Genomic DNA, 15,696 nt, shown 5'->3' on the forward strand with positions numbered 1-15,696 from the left:
AGTCTGTGAGCTATGAGAGAAGACCAGATTTACAGTACAGCTTAGTCCACTTGCACTGAAGTCTCCGTGTGGTTGGCATGGTCTTAACAGCTCCTTTCTGCTCTTTGTGTACAAATACACCCACCAGCTTTCACCACACCTACATCCAAAACCTTTACTGTACCTACACAAGTCTCAGAAAAACATTTAGAATGTACCTAGGACTGGAAAGACGTGGCTACAGTAGGAGGGCCTGACAAGATTTGATTCGCTGCCACTCAGTTATACCATAGACAGAGAATATCAGAGTCTGCCCAGCACCACAATCACAGCCTAAGGTAGAACAAGCTAAAAAGTCACAAAAGTAATTAGTGCAAGACAAGAAAAAAGAGACAGTGTAACAGAACAGATTATCAATGAATTCCCCATTTTTTCCCCAGTGAACCAGGAGGACGCCCTTTTTGTTTCCAAATGGATGGAGGTTTTCCTGGCAACAATCTGGATAAAGATAGCCGACCATCTGACCCATATCCCACTGGCAGACACACACGTGCCCCAGAGAGGACCAGGAAATGGAGGCCAGACCATGGGGAAGCTATAGTTCCATCTGTTTCCGTGGTCATGCCAGTGCTGGGGTGCCACTTCACTCTGAGCTTCCTGAAATGGTTCAAACTGTCAGTCACCTGAGCATGACACCATGAAGGATAGGTCACTATTTACTATGGTAAGGGAAGGAAAGGCTGGTCTTTTAGACTGCCCACAAGTTCAGGAATTTGCAGACAAACTGAATCACACAAGTATGAATGCATCTCGACAATTTGAGAAGATGGTGTGGGAAGTGAGTTTCTGCACATATATGTGTCATGTGGTGTTCTAGTCAGGTCTTAGAGGCATCATTCCATTGCGTAACCTTCTGGCACCATCCTGGCCTGCTGGCACTGCCATCTGCCGCTGTGAAACACGAGATCACAGACAACCTATCAGCCACTGAGCTTCTACAGGTCTGCTTAACTACAACATCTCCACAATGTTTTGCAAATGGCTGAATGAAAGCAATTTATCTCCTAAGGCTAATTTTCAGGTCCTTTCATGCTCACTGCCAGAGATCATAACATGCAGCCTGTTTTTGTTCTGGGTCTAATTTGCTTTGTTGAGGTTCTCCTCTGTTTACCACGGAGGGGAGCTGAAGCCTTCCTGCCCGCCTAACTTGGCTTCACCCCTGCAACAGCCGTGGAGAAAAACAGGAGTGAAGAGGCAGCTCTATCACAAGCATCCTGTTCCTCACACATAATCTGCTTCACAATCACACTTCATTGTGCTGCTTTTATATGATGCAATGTATGCAAGTCTGTTTACATTCATATGCGCCTGTGTGTCACATGCTTGAACACGAGGAAGCACAGGTGTCTAAGTTATTCTTCAAAAACAGAAGCCTCAGTGTATCTATTCCTAAGCTTGTTAAGTCTCCAGAGTATAAGAATTGAAAGTTTTGTAAATCAGTGCTCTGAAGTCACTTTCTGTCTTTATGTTAGGATTTTTGGGGTAGCATCATTTGCATATAATCTTCAAGTAATCGACAAATAATATTATTCTGCACACAATGCACTATATATGCTTTTCATTCTTTGTTACGAGGCAAAAGGTTGACATTTGACTTGGAAAAGGACACAACCCCTGCAGGAGGGCATATCCACTAATCAACAGGGCAAAATCAGTTACGACAGGACATTTCTTCATAGTTTATAACTGAACATTGTATGTTCAGAAGAAGCATATCACATCGTGACAACTCAAAGGCTATTCTCTTTACCTGAGATTGGCTTTGATAGGGAATCATCTCTCTGGGCTTTAAGCATTATTCATAGGCTCATTGTACAGAAGCCTCAAACAGCACGTGGATCCCATCTAAGTACCGATCTCTGAGTCTCTAAATGGGATTTGATAAGCTGTTATTGCTATTTGGACTTCATCTTCATCAGTGTTGAAGAAAACTTGATAGGATGAGGGGAGACAAGGTAAAAAAGCACTATAGGTGTTAAGAGCAAAAGATAGATAATCAGATACCTAAAGCTGTGAGCAACAGTATCCTGCATAATTACATTAAAAAAACACATAATGGGCATTTCATCTACAAAACGTTCCATACTAAAGGAATATTTCTCATCAAGATACATAATTGGTGGTTACTGTGAAGGGTTATATTGTAATAGGGTTCAGGAACACCATGATTCTTTCCCTCTGTCGCTTGGAGACTGCCAGGACTGGAGTGTGAGCTGTCCTTATGATCAACACCATGTGTTCTGCAGACAAAGAAAAGGCTTCAACCATCCAGGCCTGACAAGCATAGCATTTCCGTCACTTATCAAAGCCATACTGAACATGCAAACACACTATCAAAAGCAAAGGTGTTTAACATGAGAACAATGACCCAGATAATATAAACGGTCTTAATGTCAACTAACACAGGTTATGGAGAAAAGTTGCCACAGCCTTCCTGAGAGAAAATCCAAGGAATGTAGAAAAACACTAAAACACCAGTCTGCCTCAAAAACTGGGGTAGGTGCCAAACCACAGTTCCTTTACACACAGCAGAGATGCAGGACACAAACCCACAGACACACACTATAACAGTAAAAATCTATGGTAAGGTCAATGACATAAAACACATCTATCCATATGTGTTAAGAGACACCTCAACACATGCTAACCTATTTGCACAGAAACATACAAACCCACATGGCCAACCAGTAAGCCAGCTGTGAAAGTACACACAGACAAAATGCAGACATTGGACATAGACCAACACTGTTGCATAACTCCCTTTCCATCTCACCTGCTCTTTTGAGAGCTGCCATGATAGGAACCAGGAAGGGGGTAATGAGGGCCAAGCTGCCTGCCACAGCCTATATAACCTCACTGCCTGCTATGTCCCTCTCAGGGACACCAGGCTACTTAGCCTGTGTGACCTCCATCTCCTTCCCACAGCTGGTCTGTCCCCCACCTCCCAGAACCCCCAACAGCCCACCCCAAACTGCTTCACAGCAGAGCGAGCCATGACCGGAAGGCATCTGTCAAAACAAGGCCTTGAGACTTTGGACAAGGAAGAGCAGGGAATTGCACAGACATTTGGAGGGACGGATGCTCTTGTCAACAAGTGACACCCTTTCTGTCCACTTTAACCTACCTATCCAAACAATTTAAATCCTCAAGCACTCAATTACCACATCATTCTGACTTAAGTAAGCAGTTATTTAACATGGCAAGCAGAGAGGGGATCAGCATGCTTCTTCACAGTAACACAACTGCATAACAGCCACTCACAACAGTGCTATTATTTAGGTAGACACATCTTAATTGTCCAATGCTAACACTAACACGATCAGGTGAGGTCTGCAGCACAAAACGCTAAGATTTTAAAGCATCCAAAGTCTCCCTGCACTGATGTTTTGGAAATTTGTCCCATGGGCCATCATATACAATATCAAATGAGTGAGCACCAAATCATATATGTCATTTAATCTCTGTTCTGTCCAGAGTGCACGTTGATACTGCAGTTGGAAGATGAGAGGAAACTTTTGGTAATGCAAGGTTGTTTACTCTTTGACCCATAGATGCTTAACTTCTGAAATCAATATCTCAATATTTGTCACTGAATGTAGTCCATTAGGAATCAAAAGAGCAACAAAACTGGCTGTCTTTAATCACTTTCTGCATAAACCTAAAGTGCACCAAAAGTCTCATGAAGACACAATAAAGATCCCTTCCTTCTCAGTTGTGTTTTTCTACCACTTTTGTGAAAAATGCCAAAATTTCAAATTTCACCCATTTTGGCATAATGCCAATTGGTTATTGGATGGAATTTAGTAACCTGATATACTGTAGGAAATGGCAGGTATACAGCACAGGAGAATACAGCTCGAAACCCTGCCCACCTTCACTGGAGTCAAATTATAGAGGGAGCCTAGTCTATCATTGTTTTAGTCGAGATGAAGGCTGTTGTTAGTGATACGCAACATACACCTGTCCTCGTAATAAAAGACACAAATGGACCAAATCTACTAAATGTCAGTGTCTTGGAGCCACTAAGTCTATGTTTAATTCAAATGACTCACAGTGCTTCTATTGAATTATTTTCAACTGAGATGAAATAGCCTAAAAAAGTCAGTAAAATATGAATATTTTCACTTTCAAAAAACAGTCCTGCTGTTGTTTTTCTTTTTTATGAATAACCATCCCTGTATTTCCGACATTGCATATTCCAGGCTCACCACGGCTTATGAGATAAAAGAGAATAAGTAAGTAAGTTAGCACCAGGTGTACCTGCCCTCCTCTTAGCCATCCTCATGGGCTGACACTTCAAACTGCAGTTTTTATCAGAGTATCAACCTGGACTTTTGAGCAGTTTCAACTTTGCGAACAGTAAAAGACGTGGTGCTCATTTTATGTTGGACAGCAATTGTTATGAGTATTCCAAAAAATCTTTTCTTACATACAGTATGCATGGATTTTCAACAAAACTGACTTTTTACTTAATACAGCTGTGACTTCTATCAAGAGCAGTATGGTTTCACTGGATTCTAGGGCTGTAACTTCTGTTTATTTGAAATTGGAACAAAAAACTAGAATAAAATGTAGCAAGCTGTTTGAATTAAATTTATATTTATTTAATATTTAATATTTAATTTACAGTCTGTATGCACATCAGACCATTTGAAGTAGTTTACGTTATAATCCAGCAGGTCCAGAAAGTATTCTGGGTTCTTCTCATTACATTTTTTTTTACCATTCTTACTGACCTGAAACATCTGGACACATTTTCCTTTTGCAAAATCAGACATCTGCTCTGCCTGTTAGCACATACTATTTTATTCCCATGCATATGTGCACACAGGAGCACACATGGCGTAAGCTGTCCCAACCATGTTCCCACATTCACAGATATAATGGCTCTAATATGAAAATTGGAAGTGTCACTTTACATCTCCGTACAGCCGGTCCTTCTCAGCATCTCTTCCACGCGCACCTTCCCCTCTCATTCTCACTGACACAATATTTTCATCATTACAGCTCACTTTTATGTTGACATAAAAAGGTCAACAATAAAAACAATCTGGTACAGTGTAGAATACAAAAGTTTTTGTTAGTAGTTTTTTTACTGATGGCACCTCTTTCATTCAGAAGAGTGGTACATTACACAATCATGTAACGTGTGTCAACAGATTGACTTATCCCAATGATTCATTATGGATTCAAAACAAATGAACTGATGTGATATGGGTCTCCTATAAATTTAAAGATTTGAAGTTAAAAATAAAAAATTGCACACATATGTAGTTGAAAGTCAACAGTATGACTGTTATTCAGCTACTAAATTTAAATTCAGTTCTCAATTTAAAGCAGTCCAAGAATTTGGCAGATCCTTTAAAGAACTCAAAGACGTCCTGGGAGCTGGAAAGGAAGGCAGGATATTGTGCTTCACTATTTTGCTCTCCGCTCCCTGCTCTTTTTTGGCGTGGAAATTACAGATTATGGCCAACTAAGTGAAAAAGTACTGACATTAGTCAAAGTCTGACATGCCTCCATAGCTTTTGGATATGAATGTTTGGGTGGAAAGAGAGTAGCACAGTGGTGTGGAGGGGGCTGCATAGAGCAGAGGGGAAAGATTGATTTCTAATTAACAAGCTGGTTGCAGTAATGAAAGACTAGATGGTCTCTACTGGTAGTGGATCAATGGGGAGCATTTCCCTTGACATCTAGTCTTAATCACACCAGCTCAGCTTGGTAAGAATGCACTCATTGCTGTAATTAACACTGTCACGCTCCCTCCATCGTCCCTCTCTCATCCCATCTCTTCTCTGTCGTAACCTCTACCTTAAACCTCTGCTTTCACTCAATAGCAGGACTCATTCAGTGACTCTATCGCTCAGTTTCCTCTGCTTTCATGACATAGTGACATCTGCACAAATGTGTTGAGTCACTGACAAAGACATTGTGATGTTTATGATCAGAGAGAATGGGCTATGCTAAGATGGCTGTATTGGTGTGTGGTATGTTTGCAGTTCGCTGTGGTGTGATTAAGAGCTACTCTCATTTCATATTCTTGGTCCCTGTGAAAGGAAGCACTGCAGACCAAGTGACAGACATGTTCGCAGCTCCACATTCATTTCTGAGGAAAAAGTTAAACTAAGGACAGAGATCAGCCATTCAGAGAAGAAGATGGTCTTTACAGAGCGTAGTTTGGTGGGAAGGTGAAGTCTCATTCATTCTTCAGTCTACACTTCTAGTATTCTGAATTTCAGTCACAAACTTCCTTGAAAGGCGAGGTACGATCAAACATTTAATCCACTGAGGTGTAAGACACACTGGTCCACTGGGTACTCCTTGGTTTATCTAATATGTCACTAGTTCACTGATGTCCCATTTCAAAGGGACAATTACTACTCATGATATGTGAAAGGTAAAGGTAAGCTTGCATTTCTGAAATCTTGCCGATAAACCCAGAAAGCAAGATAAATGTACCTAATCTTTTTTGTCGTCCACTGGGAGAATCTCTGTGGATGTTCTAATCCTGAATTTGAGCTCACTGATGACACATGGACCTGTGGGGGGTAGATGTATGAGGTTTGATATGTGGGATTTCACAACAGAGCATTAGGGGAATGAAATATTTTCAGGGGGCCTGTAAACACCAACCCCCTCAACCATGCTGCCACTTTCGGCAGGAATATGTTTGAGCTTGTGTGTGTGCACGGATGTGTAATCTGGCTTTGCCAGCCTGCTGTGTCTCTCTCGGCAGAGTGGGTCTGGTTGTTTGAAAGAGGCTGGTGCTGAATGGGGGGTAGGGCTGGGGCTAATCCGCCTGTGCCACGCGTCGTGTGCCCAGCACCCAGCCAGTTGCACCATGCCGCCTCCTCTGTAGTGGGTCCATTGGAGCGCTACAAGGCCCTCTGAATGCTATCAGCACAGACGACACACTGGCCCCCAAGCAGGGATTACAGCTCTCTCAATGAAGTCGCCAGAAGGAGGATCCAGCGCAAGAGGAGGAGAAGAAGGAGGAGGAGGTACACAATCCTCCAACAGGAGCTCCATTCTCTAAAAGGAAGAGGCCATCGGCAAAGCTGACACGCCAATCAACAGTGGCTGGGAAACCACCCCTTGAGAACAACACGTCCAGCATGAAGGATAGGGAGCTGGGAAGACAGATTTAAAAAGGATCCATCACTTTTCAAAATCCGGCTTAAAGCCACTTGGTACTCCTTAAGGACAATGAACACTGGCCCATTGTTATGAGGTAGATTGGGATGAGAACATTAGCATGAGTTTGCATAGACAAACGGAGCTCTGAACGTCATATGCAAACCTGGTGTTTGAGCTCTCTGAGAAGTCAAAAAAACTATGTTTACAACCTGTTTGTGAGTTAAAAGTAGACATCAAAGAAGCAGAGGCAGAGGAGAGGGGGGAAACTTAATGTGCCAATAAAAAATTATTTAAATAGATGGTGGAAGGGTGCGTCCCTTGTGTTTTCTATTGGAAAACTTAGGCAGCAAGTAGAATGTGGTTGAGATTCATCCTCACCCTGAGGGTCTAGAGTATGTTGTGTGGGCTCCTTGAGCTGGTGTTCTGTTTCCCACTATGGTTTACTATAGAGACTGATATATTTACAATGATTGAAATACAGCATTCCTCATTGTACTTAATCTTCAGTAACAGCAGAAATGAGAGCAAGCAACCAAGAAGAACACAACCAAATGTTTTGTGCTTCAGGCACACTCATAATGTCACTATATTTTGGCTGGTTTACATGTTGCTAAAGTTGTGCTAGAAGAGGAATCTGTTACTGCTTGTGCTGTCTAAAACTTAAACCTCCAGACACCTGAAAAGGGACACAAGGGAAACACAGCAAGCATGCACATACTAGGACAGCGGGAGTCTAGCATCTGCACACCCAAGCTTGTATTATCAACAGAGAGGCACTCCAAATCAGGCAAACCCCCAACAGGCAAGCACACACTCCAACATCCTGAAAATACTTACGCCCACTTGTCTGCCCACTCATGAAAGTTACTGAAAACACAACTCACATTTGCTTGTTAAGAGCTTTCTTGTTTTGGCTGGAAAACGAACCCGTTGAGGAAATTGAAAATAAAAAATGTAAGAGCTCCTTGCCGCTTGCCCAGATAAGACTGGCACAGGCACACACTTCTGCCTGGCGTTGATCCAGTCACTGCCTTCATTTTTAGTTCTTTCTACCACACCTGGCACCATGCTGCCATCATTCTGGCACTGGCCTGGCAAAGGCTAACAATGTCACTGGTATCTGAGGCGATTCGCCGTGCTCTGATGCAGTAAATCAATTTTTCATAAATGTAGCATATAGGTGGCATGTGGCCCATCTCAACTATCACGGCCTCAAATTCTCCAGAGCTACTGAAGCTCAATGATTCTTTATGAGAAAATACAAAGTTGGAGACAGAAAAAATGTCTGTCACTGTCGGCTTGTTGCAGTGTCATTACATTGTCATAGGTTTGTACAGTGTATTATAATATCAAGAGCAGGTTCCTGTGAAAACAACTTGTCACAGACATTTAGCACCTGACAGGAGGAAAATACCAACCTCCTGTTCATGTTATCATGTCATATCCTGTTGTAACATTGTCACAAAGAATTGTAATAGCCCGCTGATCAGAACATTTGTGTTTAGCCAGTGGAACATCTGACCTGTCTCTGTGTCATGATGGATCACCCACTAAGAGCTGAGTGCTGTGTGCATGCCCAAGCGTGCATGTGTGACAAAGGGAAGATTCCCAATGAATATCCATTCTCATTTCTCGCCCATCTGCTCCCTCATATCAAGGAAACTGGCATATCTCAGTGAATACAATGCTCTTTAAATGGTTCATCATTCAATGTCCACGAAGATAGAACATCCAAACACACCCAGCGAGCCCATACAAACAGTAATACACTTGACACACTTCCCTCTACTCAGTGAAGTGACCTATTCAGACAAAGCAGCAGGAGGCAGAGAGGCTGAAGAGCTGGGAAGCTAATGAATGCACGGGTTTGGACCACTTGAAAGTGCTAGTTCTATCCGCATGTTGCTTTTCCTATGCTCACAAGAGAGCCCTATTAAACCATTAGCCCCGATCCCCTCTACTCTTTCCTCACTCTTACCTCGTTTTCTGTGCCTCTGCTCCCCTAAACTCGATGTCTGCATGAAAACTAGGCCAGTCCTTTGATGGTTCACTGACCAATGATTGCTGCACCGTAAGAAATACTTAAGAGTTTTCCTGGTCTTTTAAATAGATGAATGTAAAACACTACAGTTAAGCTGAACAGAGAGGTAAGGAACACTAGACCATTGGACAGGAAGGGTAGGGACACCAACCAAATCTAATCACTCTGCAGGAACAGCGCTCCAAGTAATGCAGCACTGACAAGAAGTGGTCAGAGGTCAGAATGCAGACCCTTAACGGTCCCCTAAGAGGTTAAGTGCTGCAGAAGGTGATGATGACATCCAACGGGCTGCTTAAATCACAGCAGACTGATGCCATTTTGGCACTCAATCTAAAGACAAAGATGGCTGTGAGCACCTTCTGTGAAGGCTCAAAGATGGGCCATGTGTTTCCATGACGTCTTCGTGTGGCTTCACCGATATGACCTGGTGTATGATAAGATAATATCTGCTTTTCTACTAGGGCCTTGTGTCTGTGACCTTCACTTTAACATGGCCGACTTGTTGTTCTACAGGCATCAGTCAACAGAACACTCACAGAAAAAACTCCCCCCAACCACGACAAGTAATCAACTTTGCAGATAGATAATGGCCTTTTTCCCTTTGCAAGGCACAGCGAGTTGTTTCTGGTGGTTGGCAGGAGAGCTGCTGAAGTAATTCACAATGTCTAATCTGATGGGTTATCATGGGAAGAGCTGATGGCATTTTGTGGGGATGAATTTATCTCCAAGTTCCCATTAAGAATGTCATTTAGTGGCAACGTCCAAATCTCCTTGAAATGTTGATTGTTTCTCAGGCCTCTTCAATCATTTGCACATGAAAAGGTCCATGGAACAGGGACTGCAGTAGAGACCATTGACAGATTAGCAATGGCCATTTCAGCCTGTACTGTCAACTACTTCTCCAAGCAGCTCTCTTGTTTTACCCTCTGTTACTTTCCCTTGCACCACTGTTTCGCCTCCTGTTTTCTATTGTGGCAGTGTGGTAGAGACACACTGCTGAATCCCATTGAATATTGTTTGGTTTTCAATAGTGTGTAGGAACAATGAATATGGTGAGACAGACAGAGTGAGAGCTACGCTACGAACCTGAACATGCATGCCTCAGCAGGGACTTGTGTGAGTGGCTCATTCAGTGCTTTACACTGACACCAATAACCCTGCATATGGAAACACACACAAAAACTCTACACTATATGCAAATGCAAATCCTGACAATACGAGCACAAACTCAAGCTTTTAAAAATAACTGAATAATTGACACCAGACAAAACAATGTATTCTATCCAAAACTACATAGTGCCTGAAACCAGTGGCATGATGAGCACCACAGTACCTTTCATCAGTACCATCACACAGTAGGTTGAAATCGACAGAAAAAAAAAAAGTACAAATTCCTTGACATACAAAGACACTCAATCAATCTCACTGGCCCCATTTCTACTCATGCACCTCCATTTTTGCAGCTATTCTCCACTGACTTGCAGAGGACACCGCTCTGCCGTTCCATTCGCTCACCAATCTTTTCCATTGCGCTTTCTAATCTGACTGCATAACTGAGTAGAATGATGTTCCCTCCTCTAATGATTTGAATCCAATGTGCTCTACTGGAAAGGCCGTGTTTTCTGATACTAAAACAGTCTGTTGGGAGGAATTTTGCCTCTTCCTCTTCCCCCACTGCTGTGTCACCATCCATTCTCGAACACTGTTGTTCATCAGTTAAAACGACCATGCCAAATGAGGGAGACAAGAAAACAAGAGGAATGAAAAACAACACTTTCTGATTAACTATGTTTAGGAACAGGGCTCTGGGTTATGTATTGTGATGTTGCTTCCTATAAACATGTGGTTGCTGTATGGAGAACATCTTGCATTTCCCAGAGCAGTGTTAAAAGAGGTCAGACACAAAATGAAAGAAAATGCTTCGACATTATTGAACTAAAGAACTGCTCCCTGAGTGTAGCAAAAGCGGTTCAAAAGGGTCATTTGATTATTTAGAGGACAGACTCAAATCCCAGTGAGTTCTTAGTTCTTTTTGCTTCTCTCTCTCCTCTGAAAGATAAGGCTATATGTGGGCAGTATGTGAGTGTGTGCGAGTGACACTTGGTTTCCATTTGTCTAGTACAAGGATTGACCCTAGAGTCTGAATACAAGCACACAAAACTCCACAAATCTTTTCATTTTTTCTCCTTCCGTTTCCCAGCGGTTCAGAGTGTCTCTACAGTATTTCTGTTTTCATTTTGTCTACTGTGACCCTGCCAATACACCCACCCTCTCAAACATTTCACACAGAGAGTAACACAACCTCTCTTGGTCATTTCATTCTGATAGCTAAACACAGTAATCTTGTCTACAACACACACACACACAAAGTATGCTGCCTACACATGGTCTTATCACTCAAAAGCAACAGAGAAGCGAGAGGCAGTGAGGTCAGATCAGAAACCCAATTACTGTACGACAAATTGGCCACACAGAATCTTACTCTTGCTCGGCACCGAATGCTGAGGAGGTTCTTTGAGGCACTCACCTTCTATCTCTTTTAAAGAGGTCATTTTTTCTTTTATTTTTCTAACTTCCCCTTCTTCCACTGGCAACCTCTCTCCTTTGCGCTCATTCTTCAGTTTTCTTTTCTACAGCCCTTCAACCACATGGCCAGCATCTCTAATGCCTTCCGCCCACCATTTCCACATGCAGCTCTTTCAGTGGTTAGATCACACGTTGCTTTTAGAAGATTAAACCAAATGTAATCCAAAACTAAAGCCCAGAGAGAACATAAAATCAATGAGAAAAAACAATTGACCGAACCATATAAAAGAGGCATGCTGAAATACAAAAGTTCTTTTGCAGAAATGAACAAAAAATGTCACAAGAATACTTCCCTTGCCCTTTTCTTCACAGCACCAGAAGAAAAGATTTACAGTTTTCCCCTTTCTGTCTTTTTCTATCATTCTGTTTTCAGCAGAGCAGGCAGATACATGTCCACGCTCAATTCATGTCTGTATATTTCGCACTCAATTCCTGTCACAATGAGCCAGGCAGTGTCCGTGGTGAGAACATGTAAGGATGGATGTAACCATTAAGGTTTGAGAGGATGAGACAGAGGTGGAAGGGAGGCAGAAACTGGGATTACTCCTGATTGCACAACTAAGGACACAGCCAGCCATGTTTCACTTGCTGACTTGCCATTTATCAATCCACCCCCAAGCAAAATCAGTCAAAACCCCAGAAATTTAACAATGAGCTGCCATCATGTGCCAAAACATGGGACGGAGAAAAAAAGTGAGCAGCTTGGAACCCTGTCATTTTTTTCGTGCAAGCCCCGCTGCTGGTATCTTATCAGCTCAATCCTCTCATCGTCATTTAAATCTCCCCCTACTCCATCCGATCCCAGCCGTGGCCCTATTTAAATCTCTCCCTCCTCCCAGTCCACCACATTTCTAATGCTAATTATTTAAACCTCTTCGTGCGCTCTATCCCTCCCATCCACCAGCTAGTTATTCAAATCTCTCCCCACCCGCTCTCCCTACAAGCCCGGCCCCAGTTAAAAGGTGCTTGACTGAAGGGTTGATCTGGGCTGTTGTTTTCAGACAGAGGATAATATTGCTTCTTCCAGACTCGTCTCCTTTCCTGCTCTGTTTTCCTGGCCTTCTCAGATCCTTTTTCTTTCTATATACAATTACACCGCTGCACATATCCTTTTTGAAATCAAGAGGTTTATTTGCCATGATAATGGAATGCAGTTGTTAACAGCGCAAGAACAGTGTATCAAATTAGATAGAATACCACAAAGACAGAGTTAGGAAAAGATATAGGCAATGTATACAAAATGTGTGTATTTAGGAAGCTAGATATAATCAGTAATATACATGAAACCTGTGTACATCCAACTCTTAGAGAACAGGATAGCTGCATGGGAATGTGACCTTACTCTGTCTGTGGTGGCCTGTTAGGGTCACTGTCCCCAGTGTTAAGTGAGTGGCGAGAGTGAGTGACTGAGCAATGGTGACACTGTTTGGGAGGTCAGAGGGGATCTTTTTTCCAGGACCAGGTGCCAGCACATCAGTGTGGGAACGAGGACATCAATCTCCATCTCCTCTTACACTCTAAGCATAGGTTTACGGATTTCTTAATCTTTATTTCTATCAGTAAGAGAATCTCTTTCTATGATGCTCTGTTTGTCCAGTCGCACTCACAGTTTTCGAGTCTCACTCTCACTCTCATTCAGTTGGAGGGATCTCGCTGTTAGTCCTGTGGAGAAGCCACCTACACATGGAGCATCAGGATCACAGCTCAGTAAAACACCAAAGCTGCTCACAGCACTGAACAGGAGTCCCACTCAGCATCACTACTTATAACAGTTACATAAATGCTGGTTTCCAACAACAGCCACCCCACACAAACTGCACACTCCCATATGCACACACCACAGCAGCACATCATGTGTGAAGCAAAACACCTGCAAGAAAACGAATTCAATTACAAGTGTGTGTTTAATTTAAGGCAGGTTTAATATCTTTAATGAAATGTATTTTATGCAAAATTACAAATTTAGCACAATTTAGCAATGTCTGTTCATCAAGAAAACATCCACAAATTCAAAGTGAATTTCTTTCACAAAAGGAACGCTGTTTTAAAATTATACAAGTTGTGTTTTCGCAACCAAATTTACAATCAGATCAATTCAAAACACTTCTTTTTGTGTTACTTGTTACTGATTAACAAATTGGAGAAACAATAGATCTTATTCTCTTCAACATGCAGTAAAAAAAAAAAAAAAAGTGGACACCATAGGGGGTGTGCTCACCTTGGTACTCCTGTCCAGGGGTGTAGGCAGTGGGGTTGCCCGTAATTTGGAGGGTGAGTAGCACCTCTCCCCCACCTTCCGCCACCCCGGCTCCCTCTAGCTCCCCATGGTGGGTGCACAGGAAGAAGAAGGGGTTGAAACGGGGGTAGAAGCTTGCGGGGGGCGCCCCGAAATCCATGCTGCTGCTCCCCAAGACTAGGGCCAGCAGGGCACAGCCTAAGGCACCCCCGAGAGAGGCCCGCACCATGGCCATCTGCCCTCACCAAGCGAGGGACTGGGGAGTGGAGGCGGGTGAAGAGGTGAGGAGAGAGATGAGTGGGAGCAAGGAATGCACAGGTAGAGTTCCAGAGGACAGCTCTTGGAGTCCACAGATGAGTCGAAAGTCCAAAAGTGCGTGCGTGAGAGTGCGTGTGTCTGTGTGTGTTTGTATGTGTGAGATTAATGTGTGTAAGTGTGTGGGCTTGGCTGTGAGGAAAACTGTAGAGCTCTGTTCTTCTGCTTCCTCTCCCTGTCCTACCTTCACTCTCGGGGAGTTCAGAGCTTCGCCTGTGCTGTCCTGCTCCGGCGTTTAAATACCTCACCCCCTCCCTCTGTTTCCCTCTCTCCTCCCACCCTCCCTCCCTCCCTCTCTCTGTCTCTCTTTTCGCTCTAACACCAGCTCCACGCGTGCTGTATGCACTCTATGAGACGGCCTCCCTCCTCTCTCTCATCCAGCTCTTCTCTCCTCCCTTTCCTCTCTCTGCCAGTCTATCACTCTGCCTTTTTCCTTAATCTCTTCCTCCCCCTCTCTTCTCTCTTTCTCTTTACCTCTCACAAAACCACTGTGTTACTCCACATTGCACTCTTGTATCCCTCTCCCGAGACCTTGGCTGTCTTATCTCTATGCATCTGTTAGTTTCTTCATCCCTAACCAGCCCTCTGAAAGATCCCTTTCACTCTCCTCTCTTTCCTTTGTCTTTTTGCCCATCCACCAGACTGTCTCCTCCTCTCCCACCCACTATCACACCTCCTTTCTCCCTCCCTCTTCTGCTCTCTTCACCTCCCTCTCCTTCCCTGTCTCTGCTTCTCTCTCTGCTTCTCTCCCACTTAGTCCCCCTCCCTTCTTTCGATCTCCCTCTCCCTCTTTTTCCAACCCTGTACCTCTCGGTCTCTCTTCTTGTCTTCAGCAACGCTCAGATTTGTTTTTCTTCTTCTCTACTGTTGCTTTTTTCATGGGTTTTCCATCAGATTCTCCTTTTCCACAGGATTCTCCAACTTTTTTTCCCTTGTCAGAGCCCCCCCTTGTGCGTCACCTCTCTGCTCTAGATTAACCCACCACTACACTGAAGACACCAGCTATAATGCTGCTTCCTCTGCTCACCAAATGATGGATAAGTGTTTCTCTAACACCCTGTACACACTCCCCTCTCGCGCTATGTCTTTCTTTCTTTCATTCAGGAATAAATACAAAAAAAAAAACCACAAAGCTTCATCCGTCACACTTCTCAGCTACACACTCCCTCCTTGTCTCTCTCTTTCTCTGCTCATCCATTTCTTGCTCTGTGTGTAAGCGATACACTATGCCCCCCCTCGATCATTCTCTCAGCAGACCTTGAGGATATAAAAAGATTAATTTTCCAAGTGCATCCCAAACACACAAATGTTCCCAGTGGCTATACAATACCTTCCATGGTAC

General features: G+C 43.3%; 1 protein-coding gene across 3 annotated transcripts in view; it reads right to left on the reverse strand.

Annotated features, from left to right (window-relative positions):
- Positions 1 to 14,608, reverse strand: part of reln (reelin) — a 91,249-nt gene extending 76,641 nt beyond the window's left edge. The window contains exon 1 of one of the 3 annotated variants that reach the window (XM_087176340.1): positions 14,022 to 14,607. In XM_087176340.1, the coding sequence (XP_087032466.1) occupies positions 14,022 to 14,274 (253 nt within the window). In that variant the 5' untranslated portion in view covers positions 14,275 to 14,607. Of the gene's footprint in view, positions 1 to 14,021 lie in introns of all 3 variants that reach the window. The other 2 variants (XM_087176341.1, XM_087176342.1) reach the window with 2 other exon arrangements.
- Positions 14,609 to 15,696: the final 1,088 nt, after the last annotated feature.

This window comes from Seriola lalandi, unplaced genomic scaffold (genome assembly GCF_002814215.2).
Source record: "Seriola lalandi dorsalis isolate HSWRI2012SDOR001 ecotype SW California unplaced genomic scaffold, Sedor1 jcf7180002054548, whole genome shotgun sequence".
Taxonomy (NCBI): domain Eukaryota; kingdom Metazoa; phylum Chordata; class Actinopteri; order Carangiformes; family Carangidae; genus Seriola; species Seriola lalandi.